The sequence below is a fragment of the Hemitrygon akajei genome, chromosome 7 (genome assembly GCF_048418815.1).
Source record: "Hemitrygon akajei chromosome 7, sHemAka1.3, whole genome shotgun sequence".
NCBI classification, from domain to species: Eukaryota; Metazoa; Chordata; class Chondrichthyes; order Myliobatiformes; family Dasyatidae; genus Hemitrygon; species Hemitrygon akajei.
Window position 1 is genome coordinate 119,982,469 of NC_133130.1, and position 11,377 is coordinate 119,993,845.

General features: G+C 47.2%; 1 protein-coding gene across 1 annotated transcript; it reads right to left on the minus strand.

Moving 5' to 3' along the window:
• Positions 1-8,523: 8,523 nt before the first annotated feature.
• LOC140730051 (leukocyte cysteine proteinase inhibitor 1-like) lies at positions 8,524-10,655 on the minus strand. Its single transcript, XM_073050197.1, has 3 exons — positions 10,517-10,655; positions 9,597-9,707; positions 8,524-8,951 (listed from the first exon to the last, which is right to left on the minus strand). Exons 1-3 carry the CDS (start codon positions 10,589-10,591, stop codon positions 8,817-8,819), a joined length of 321 nt encoding a protein of 106 aa, XP_072906298.1. The 5' UTR covers positions 10,592-10,655; the 3' UTR covers positions 8,524-8,816.
• Between the last annotated feature and the right edge of the window lie 722 nt (positions 10,656-11,377).

An 11,377-nucleotide genomic window follows, 5' to 3' on the forward strand; every position in this document is an offset into this window, starting at 1 on the left:
TCATATATATATAGACAGAGCGATAGACTTGTCACCCCATCCACCATGCTTACCTGCTTACTGCACTTTAGGGGTAACTACCTTCCTGTAGCTGCTATCTATTATACGCTCATTCAACCGTTTATGTCGAAAGTCATCCAGTTGCAGACTCAGTTCCTTAACTCTGTCTGGAAGGAATTGCACATAATGGTCCTCTCCTTTCTTGCAAAACAAATGCAAAAACAATACGTTTTTTTTCCGCCCCCGTTGCCTCATTTCTATACACTGATTCGAAAATCGCATGCCGTTCTGTCCAAATTTTCAGGCTCTTTTTCTCGAAAGATATTCACCTAAGGAACATTACACTCCTCTGATTCTGTTGATCACCCATAGTATTTTCGTGGACGTCCACGTCGATGTGCAACACTTAGTAACGGTGATTTACTGACTCCACAACCCTTTCACACAGATAATCTGTTTTATAACGCCTCTAATCATGCAAATTTCAGCCTTTCGCTTTCGAAATTTATACTGATTAAACAGTTAAGTTATCAATGTACAAAAAATCAGTATTACAGTAGCAAGTGGTACTATTCTCGCCCGTCAATGTATTTGAAGTTTGATACACTGTCCCAAAACGTACTCCAAAAATCTGAGTTTGTCTACAGATCATTGGCCTCAGGTTTTAATTACGTTAGTGTGTTTAAACCATTTGTGCATTGCTTCTCCCCCAACCCGTGTCCAGTCTCCAGGCAGGCGTGGAAGCAAAGGCAGCTCGATACCGACATGGTTTTACAGAACTATAACTATACATGTGCGTTGAATCTCCAGCTTCTCCTTCGTTACCACGTCTACGGCTGGCTGAGACAAAATTCACCCTACAATAGCCAGATCTAACGTTACGATGTCAATAGAAAATTGTGATTTCCCGCAGGGCACATTTCCCATCCCTTGGTGTCCATCCCAACAGTACATTTTACAGGAAATATTGATTATTCACGCATTGAAAACAGAAGTATTTTCATGATACTTTTTCCATGTTGTGAACAGTTTAACTCTGCTTCGACCAACTGCCCCCGCTACGATCCGGTCCGATGACGTCCTGTGCACAGTTAATCATGACCACAGCAGCCTTTGGGAAATGGTTGCAAAATTCCCATGTGGTATATCACTTGTCTGAATCAGTCATCCACTCAATACTTACAGGAGTGTGATCCTGCAAATCTTCACTTTACCATGGCCATCACCAGATACAGACCGTTCAGTGTTTGAACTTAAAAACTCTCCAATTATAATTTCGCTTGGGACGATGGAGATGGGGTTCTACTGTCACCGTCCTGTAGAGGAGAGGATCAACACACAAAGCAGTAAAACCCGACAACCCAACACAATTTGTTTCTGTATTTGGTCTCGGACGTTACTTTATCTGATCTTATTCCATCTTCTGCAACCTTCATCCCCTTGTGGTTCTGTTACAAATGTCCCCTTGAGATCATTTGTAATCATATCCTGACAGAGGTGCTGTTCTCCAATTCAATGAAGATTATCTCCAGGGAAGGTCGAAATCCCAATGCCCTTTACAACAGCGTTTCAGCCCTGTGATATCAATGTTGACTCACCAAGTTATTTTAATTCGAACACCCAGTAGCAGCCAGATATTTGTGTGCTTTGACATATGGAGAATGAATTAATGCTTAACCGCTCTTTCAGTCTGGCCAATATTTAATTTGAACTTTCTCTGATACCCATTCCAATGCAAAAAAAAAAAGGCCACAAGCTTAAAACACAGATAAGACGATTCAAAAAAAAAAATCCGTGCTTGAACTTTTCTTCATTCTGAAGCTTTGCTAAAAAAAACAGACAGAATGTTTGCAATAAGCAATTAATATAAAATAAACATCCCAAACAGCAAAAGAAAGTGACAAGGTTCATGGTCACCACTACCAACGCAGTTCCCACACACCCCACACCCTACATACATGTATTGCACAGTCTATTTCACCTCTACAGTGTATAGTCCACAGACACTGCCACTCCTGTAGTGTTAAGTCTCCATTCTGTTAACCCTATTCTGTAAAGTCCACCGTCTCTGTGTCCTCTATACTCTATAGTCAATGCTCTCTGCAACACTTAGAGCCTATTGTCTAGTCTCTGTCACCCTACACTGTATATTTCCCCAGCTACATTCATCACAATATAGTTTATTATCCAGTCACTGTCATCCCTATAATCTATAGTGTTCAATCACAGCTATGCTGTATACTTTCCAAGCTGTATCACTCCTTTAAAGTATAGTCCGAAATCACTGACACCCTTATATTGTATAATCCCCAGTCTCTGACATCCCTATTCTGTATAGTCTCCAGTATTTTTCACACCTTTACTGTGTAGTCTCCTGCCTCTGTTACATCTTTGCTCCAGGATTCCTCAGCTCTGCCACCCTATAATGGATAGTCCAAAGTCTCTGTCATTCCAATACTCTATAGCCCCAAGTCTCGGTCACTCATATAGTCTATAGTTTCAAATCTCTGTCATCACAATACTGCATAATCTCCTTTCTCTGTCACTGCTATAATGTATCATCATCAGTCTCTGTCACCACTATAGTGTACAATCTCTATTTTTTGATACCACTAGTTTGTTTAGCCTCCTATCTCTGTCACACCTATAGCGTATATACCTCAGTCTCTGACACTCTTATCTTGTTTAGCCTCCAGTCTGTCACCCCACTTCAGTATAGTCTCCAGAGGCACTCACTCCTATACTGTATAATCCCGAGCCTCTGTCACACATTTACTCTATAATCTCCAGTCTCTATCACCTATGTACCGTATAGTCTCTGGTCATTGTCACGACTGTACTGTAGTATCTGATTTCCCTATTCTGTACAGTCTCCAATCTCTGTCACACCTATCCTGTATAATCCCCAATCAGTCACCCCTGTACTGTATGGTCTCCAGTCGCTATCATCTCGATTCTGTATATTCCCCAGTTTCTCTCACTCCAATACCGTACAGTTTCCAGAGTCTGTCAGCCTTATTGTATATATACCCCAGTCTAAGCCAGCTAATAATCTATAGACTCCAGTCTAAGTCACCCTATTGTGTATAGACTCCAGTCTCTGTCAACACTATTGTGTATAGACTTCTATGTATTGTATATGGTCTCTAGTCTATGTCACCCTATGGTGTATTGTCTTCTGTTTCTGTCACGCATGTTCAATAGTCACAACGTCTGACACCCCTATACTGTATAGTCCTCAGTCGCTGTCACATCTATGCTGAATATTCCACGTCTGTTTTCTTCCTATACTGTCTCCAGTCTCTCTCACTGCTATACTGAATAGTCTCCAGTCTCTGTCTCCACCGTACTGTCAAGTGTACAGTCGTCTGTCACTCTTATTCTCTATAGTCTCCCGTCTCCGTCACACCTTTACTGAAGAGTCTTCAGTCTCTGTCAGCTCTATAGTGTATATTTACCAGTCCCTGTCACTGTCAACATTATACTCTGTACTCCAGTCTCTGTCGTGCCCACACTGCATAGTATCCCATCAAGAGATAATCTGCAAATGCTGGAAACCCAAGCAACATACAGAACATGCTGGAGGAACTCAGCAGGCCAGACTGCATCTATGCAAACAAGTACAGTCGACGTTTCAGGCTGAGACCCTTCGGCAGGAGTGAAGCACTATCCCTTCAATCCCTGTCTTTCGTCTGAACGGAATGGTCCAGATCGTGGTAGCGGAGTTCCTGACTCATGGGAGCCACGGCCTCCAGCATTGCCTGTTTGTGTAGCACGAGAGCGAAGCAGGGAAGAGAGAGGATAACGGATGGAGGGAGGAGGACGAATGTGAGAGAAAGGAGGAGGGAGGAGTGAACGGAGAGGGTGGAGGAGACAGCAGCTATGCGAAGGATATGGTGAACTGCAGGTAGCGGAGATTCTCCCGAGAGTCCTGGAGAGTCGCGATGGAGTGAGGAACTTCTCCTACATCCCTACCTTTCTCCTTCCTTCACTCCCACTCCCATCCTCTTTCCAGCACTCATTCCAACCCTTTTCTGTCCCCATCTGTTTCTCCCCCTATCTACCTTCCTCTTGATCATACGCTCTCTCCCTTCTTCTTCTCCTTCCACCTCCCACCCCCATGTGTTGAGCACGGTCTGCAAGGCTTTGTGTGACCACCATCTGGGGACAATGCTGAAAACCAACATGATGACGCCGTTTTAGTGCTCCACCTTTCGGTCTAGCCTCTAGAAAGTCGGCCTGGCCGCCATCCCTGTCGCAGTGCCTTTTCCGGTGAGTCTGGGTGAGGGTGCTCACTCACTTCATTTTTCCTCCTCCTATTTCTCGCTCTGTTTGTTACTTTCCCTCTGCCTTTCCCTAACCACCTTCACACTTCATCCCGCGTCCCGTCTGCTCTTTCCGCACTCCCTTCCGCCTCCTCTGCCCACCTTCTCTCACACTTTTCATTCCCTCACCCTCTCCTTTTATCTTTATATCTCCCCCTTCCTTTCTGTCTTTCCTCCTCCCCTTCGTTTCTTCAGCTTCCCCTCCCATACTTCCCCGCTCTCTCTCCTCTTGCCTCACCATCTATCACTCCACTTATCTATGTCAGCCTCTCTCTCTGTTCCCCTATTTACCCTTTCCCTTGCATCTTCTATCGACCCACACTCTCTAATTCATTCCCGTTCTCTCTCTAACTCTCTCCCGCCTATGTATCAATTTCTCTGCCACATTTCCTCTGCATCAAGCCTCACACCATCTCATCTCCTTCCTCTCCCCTATTATTCGTGCTCCCTCTCACACCATCTGTCACTCACCATTTCACCCCCGCTACCGCCTTCCTTCCCTCTCTCCTCCACTCCCTTTTCCACAACAACTCTCCTTTAAACATCAACCCTCCTACCCACACCTCTCACGATGCCTTCCAAAAAATCAGCTGTCCCTCCTACCTGTCTCTCCCCCTCTCTGTCCCACCATTTACTCTCTGCCCTCTCACTCACCCTGTCTCCCGTTTCATTCCCTCTCACTCCACCTTCTCTCGCCCAGTCCCTCTCTCCACCTCTCCTCCCTCAGCGCTCTCTCTCTCCCTCCCTCTCTCTCTCTCTCTCTCTCTCTCTCTCTCTCTCTCTCTCTCTCTCTCTCTCTCTCTCTCTCTCTCTCTCTCTCTCTCCTCTCTCTCTCTCTCTCTCTCTCTCTCTCTCTCTCTCTCTCTGTCTATGCACACTAACACATACACCCTGCTCCAGCATGTACCACCCAAAAATCTTAGAAGTTTTATAGACGTCGGAGAGACTGCACGGAGTGCGGTGTTCGATTTCAATGGCCCTGCTGTAAGAAAGCTGTCATCGATCAGGGAAGAATGGAGCTTTACGAGGTTGTTGCTGTGTATCAGTGGACGGCGTTACTGACTGACGTTGATCTGGATGGCAGTTTATTCCTTGGAGAGTCGGGGTGACCTTAATAGCTTTTGAAGGTTAAGACTGACATAGACACGCACAGTCGCTTTCCCCTGGGTTAAATAATCAAGCTCTAGAATGCTCAGGCATATGCATAGAAGGGGAAAGACATACAACAGGGTACCCGAGGGTCATCTTTTCCGCCTAGAACTTCGACTGCCTATGGCACGTGCTGCCAGAGGAAGTGATGGGGGCAGTCATGTTAAGGACTATTAAACGGCACTTCGACAGATGGATATAGATCAACTGCGGGTACTTAGATTGTCTCGAATGGAAATCGTCAGCATGCATTTGTTGTGCCGAAGGGCTTTTCTCCTTTTCTGAGCAAACAATACCAGTGGTTCGAAATGAGCACCACGCGCAGACCACAACAGGAAAATTTTCTGTCTCATTCTGACAGTCCCTGCATCTTTCGCCGCCTTCCACATCTTCTTTCCAAATACACCCGGTCCTTCTACCTTCCCAACACTACACATCACAGCTTGGCGTTTTACTATCTGAAGACACGGGTACTGCAGCCATTTACTCCTTCTATACCAAATCTACAGCTTAAAGTATGAATTATCAAGGTGCCCTCTAAACCAGCTCGAACCTCCAGAGCGAAGGAAACTGCAGCCTGATGCGGAGTGGTTGCGAAGGAGTGCACTGAAACAAGAGGGAGGGGTGAGCACCTATAACATTGCTCTTCCTCTACCCACCGCCTCCCCCCCCCCCGTCCTACACACAGTCCCACAGCCGTAGCCTACGGTAGGCGCGTGAGGTCGGTGGGGAAGGGCGGAAGGATTCTGGCAAAACAAAAGTTGATGAAATCCGATGGTAAATGCTCGTTTTTTTTCTTTGACGCACAATCTCCCAACTTCACCCTCCTATATCGCTCCCATCCTCGTGATTCCGCCTATTATTTGCACACATTCTTGTCTCTGTAACGGCATTGTTGCAGAATAGTAAAGAGTATCGGGGGCAGGATATCCTCTGCGTAGTGTAGGAGACACCGTGAATTGTGGGGAATATCCTTGCAGAGAGGACGTGAGTGTATGAGGGTAGGACACAGCCCGTACCTGGTTGAGAATATCGACTGATAGAAGGGGAAATGGGTGTGTGGACGTCAGCAATGATTCAAAAGTCATGTTAGTGAGGATTTGGTAGCAAACGCCTTATCTATGATCTTTCAGTAGATGGTTGGCAGGGTGGATATCTGTATCGTTATGACAGTCATCTTTGTGAGGGGCCGGGCAATGGTGAACAGCTGCAACCCTCTGACAGCCAGTCACGTGGAACGCACCCCACCTGCGTCATGCACTTCCATCCGGCCGTGACATATATAGAGCACGTAGCGCCCGCGTGCGCACACTTACACGCACTCCTACCGCACTTTCAGAATCACATAATACAGTCGTGATGTGCAACGCCCAGCCAGCGTGATACAGCGGTTGGATCTGCACATACAACGCAACGAACTGTGACAATCGGTCGGCTTTTACCTAAGGTAAGGGCCACCCGTCCCCTTTACCCTGACAGCACCGCGTAGACGATCGTCGAGAAAGGGGACCGGGCGGGGTTGAGGGTTGGGAGATGGGAAGATCCAGCAATAGACATAACCTTAGAGGATATTGTCAGTGAAGGAGAGTAGCGCACGAAAAATAAACAATCGAAATATGGGGCCGAAAGCCTTCATCAGGAGACTGGAGTGAAAGAGGAAAGTACGAAGTGGCATACAAGCGCCCTCCATCCCTCATTGCACCGACCACGCCCACTCTTTCCCCCGTCATCAATTTCCCACGTGAAGAAGACTGTGCTCACCCACCGGTCTTGTGCCGACGCCACACGTGGATAACATTTCTGGGGCGAGAGAAAATCCACAGATTCTGAAAATCCCAGCAATATACATGGAATGCTGGAGAATCTCAGCAGGCCAGGCAACATCTGTACCGAAATGTACAGTAGGCGTATCGCGCCGAACTTTCCGTCTCTCGCTCACGCAAGACTGCACTTTCGACAAGGGTTCCTGTTTGCAGCGTGACGCAGCCAACTCATGCTATTGAGTGTGCCTCATCCTCTCAAGAGCCCCGCTCCCTCATCCGAATCACCCTTACCTTGAACGCTCTCCTTCCTTACAATGATTCTAGACCTACCAAGTGAACACATCTTGACCCGTACACTCTTCCCCCACTGACACTTCACAAATGACTTTGGCCTTTCCCACTGACTGATCCCATCCTCGCTAGAATTCCGCCCCTCACATTGTCCACGGACTTTCTCCCACTGCTCTCTCCTCCTCCCAAACTCCACTTCTCCCTACATTCTAGATATCTTCTTTCTGCTGCACCCCTCGATGTCTCCATGAATATCTCGCAATATATCTCTTTGACACTCACTTCAATGTTCCCAAACCCTTCAAAATTTAAAAAAAAAATCTTTGATTAATCCCCTTTAGTTCTACCAGTCTATGAGTCTGTGGTGGCCAGTGCTATCATGTTTGCTGGTGTGTGCTTGGGCAGCAAGCTGACATGTAGCAGACACCAACAGAATCAACAAATTCATTCGTAAGGCCAGTGATGTTGTGGGGATGGAACTGGACTCTGGCGGTGGTGTCTGAAAAGAGGATGCTGTCCAAGTTGCATGCCATCTTGGATAATGACTCCTATCCACTCCATAATGTACTGGTTAGGTACGGGAGTGCATTCAGCCAGAGACTCATTCCACCGAGATGTAACACTGAACAGCATAGGAAGTCATTCCTACCTGTGGCCATCAAACTTTACAACTCCTCCCTCGGAGTGTCAGACACCCTGAACCAATAGGCTGGTCCTGGACTTATTTCTACTTGGCATGATTAACTTATTATGATTTAATTACTTATGGTTTTATATTGCTATATTTCTTCACTATTCTTGGTGCGGCTGTAATGAAACCCAGTTTCCCTCGAGATCAATAAAGTATGTCTGTCTGTCTGTTTTCACACGCCCTCTTGAACCCTGCCCAGTGGCTCTGTTTCCAGCCACTGAGTGAGGGGAAATTGTAGAAAATCAGTAAACAAACAGTCAATCATATCAATGCAGCTTTATTGGCAAGCGACTTGTCTCGTTCAGTGGGCGTGGCTGTCGATGGCCTCAGCCAGGTGGAACGTTGCTGGTGGTTGAAAACCGCAAACCCGTAACTTTTCGATGAGATGCAAGAGCGCTGGTATGCCGGTGCCTGGGGAAGGGGTCTGGTGTGATTGGGCAAACCTGTGTACAGGAAGCTCCTGTGAATTGCTATTACCAATCAGTGACTGAGCTGTTCGGTAACTGCTCTCCCCCGTGTGACTGGGCAGGGTAGGTTCTGAGGAGGTGAGGCGTAAACAGAGCAAGGAGAAGGGCTCAGGCAGCGTGCTCACGTCTCTCAGACCAAAGAGTCCAGTGTATCTTTACTCTTGTAGTTTTCCACGACGCTCAGCAGAATAGACTCAGAGGACTCACTGTCATGAGGAACGTACACTTCCATGTGGAGGTAGTTGGTTGGAACTCCAATGTCCACCTGCAGGAAGGCACTTGGTCAGAGAAGGACATGCTCCAACTTTCACCATGAACCCTTCCCGACCCTTCTGATCTCTGTCATCCTCTTCTCTCCCATGCATTCACCCTCACACTTCTCTGTCAGCCCTCTGTTCTCTACATCACTCCCAATCTCCATAACGATCCACTCTATCCTTTGCAATTCTGCCTGTCTCTATCACCATCTACCCCCCCTAAATGTTTCCCCGTCTACACCACAAACTTTCTCCACCACGCCCGTCCCATCTCCGTCAAATCCCTCCATATATATTGACCCCATCCCGTCTCCATTATCCCTTCTTTCCCAACTGCACTCATGATCTCCCTGAAGATCCAGTCGCTTCCCTGTACGATTCCATGAGTCCATTGCCGATTTCCTTCCCTATATCCCTTCCCATCTCCATCACATGCTCCCTCCCTTACACCTCTCTTAGTCATCGAGGCACTCTCTGTCTACTTCAAACCATCCTTCACATAAGCCGCATCCCACCACATAAGCCCTTTCCTCCCCCGAAATCCCTTAACGTCTGCATTACACCCTTAATGTCTACACCATTCCCCCTCGCCTTGACCCTTTTCTCCGCTGCACCAATCCTCATCTCGGTGATTCCCCAGTGTGGAAGGTTACCTTGATCAGATACATCGTCCCCGTCATGTCAGGGTGGTCCTGCTTACGGTAGATATTCGCCCTGTATATAGCCACCGTGGCGCGGATCATCTTCTCCACAACATCTCTAACCTGGTCAGGACGAGGAGCATAATTATCTGAAGCTCCATGAAGCGACCGCGAGAAGTGATTCGATGTCCACTGCTCTTCCTTTCCTCTCCCCATGTTCTTTCTCGCCCTACTTCCACTTCCTCGGTTTTTATTAACTCCCATCCTCCCTGCTCCCACCCACTTCTCTATATTTCCCCTACTCTTAATTCCTCCTCTCCCCTCTCTCCGTCCCTCTCCTCTCTCGACTTCCCCTGCTGATCCTACACTCGTCTTTCTTCCTTCGCTTGTTTCTCTTCCACCTCCTGCTCCCTATCTCTCCTCTTCCGTCTCCCTCCACTCACTGCCAAATTCTCTCCACCTCCTTCTCACCTTCCTATACCGTTCACCTCTTCTCTTTCTCCCTTTCAATCAGTCCTCTTTTTCCCTCTGTCCAACTCTTCCTTTATCCGTTCTCCCATCCCATCTCTCTATCTTCTTAACCCTCCGATTAAATTCCACATCCTTCCCGCTCTCCAGCCATACTCTTCTTCATCAACGAGACTCCTCTATTTTCCTCACACTGTATTAACCATTCTCCTCCTTTCCCCACGCGCAGTCCTACCCGATTCTCGTATCTCCCGTCTCTGTCTCCTCTCCTATATCGTCCCTCCTCTAACTCTCTTACCATTTAACGCATCTCTAAGTCCATTCAATTTTCTCCCTCTGTTTTTTTTTTTCTCACCAGCTCCCTGAAACTTCCTCTCTCTCTCTGCCCTTCAAAACAAGTAAATTAGGAGAGCGGGGGGTCGCGAGTAGTGAGATTTTTTTTTCTGGAAATGTGGATAACTCACCTTATCTGCGATCATCTGGACAGATGCATCGGCTTCCTTGGGGTCTGACCATATTGGTGTTCTGTTTGCCTCCATGTCTCTCTCTATCACTCGCTGCTTTGTTGAAACTCTCTCCCTCACTCTCCTACGTCTCTGAGTCGCTCTCTTTTACAATATCTGTCCACAAGTCAGATCTTGCTTTTATACCCCTGACCCCTCCTCTCCATGCCACTCCTTCTCTCACTTCCTCCCTCCCTTTACTACTCAGCGATTCTGTTCCTCCCGTTGCACCTTATGGATTACTCTATCTCTCTCTTAGGCCATTTTTTATACCTACAACTACGCCGTCTCCCCTCCCCTGTCGCTTTCCCTCTCCACACACCTTCTGCCCGGATCTGGCCCTTTTCTTCCTCTCTTCCACTGTAGCTCTTCATTCACACTCTCTCCATTCTCTCTCCGTCTTCCCGTTTACTTCTCCACTAACCCTTCAGTCTCTCCTTTCGCTGTCGCAATTTCTCTCATTTTACAACCTCACCCCTTTCTACCCTTTTCTGCAATCATTCTCTCCCCCTCTGTCTCCCCGTTCTTTCTCATTCTCTTGTCCCTCATTCTCCACACTCTCTCTCGCCTCTTCCCCCTCACTACTCTCTACATCTTCCCCATTACTCTGCCTTTTATCTTCCCCATTTTCACTCACTCCCTTTCTGCCCCTCTTTCCAAGTTCCACATCACTCTGTGCACCATCTTCTTCTGCCGGCTACACTACACAATCCCTTTCCTCACTTTTCCTGACAGTACTACTTCCTCTAATCTTTACCACACCCTTATCCATTCCCCTTTACTCCATTATAACTAGACATTTCAATTTTAATATGCTTCTAT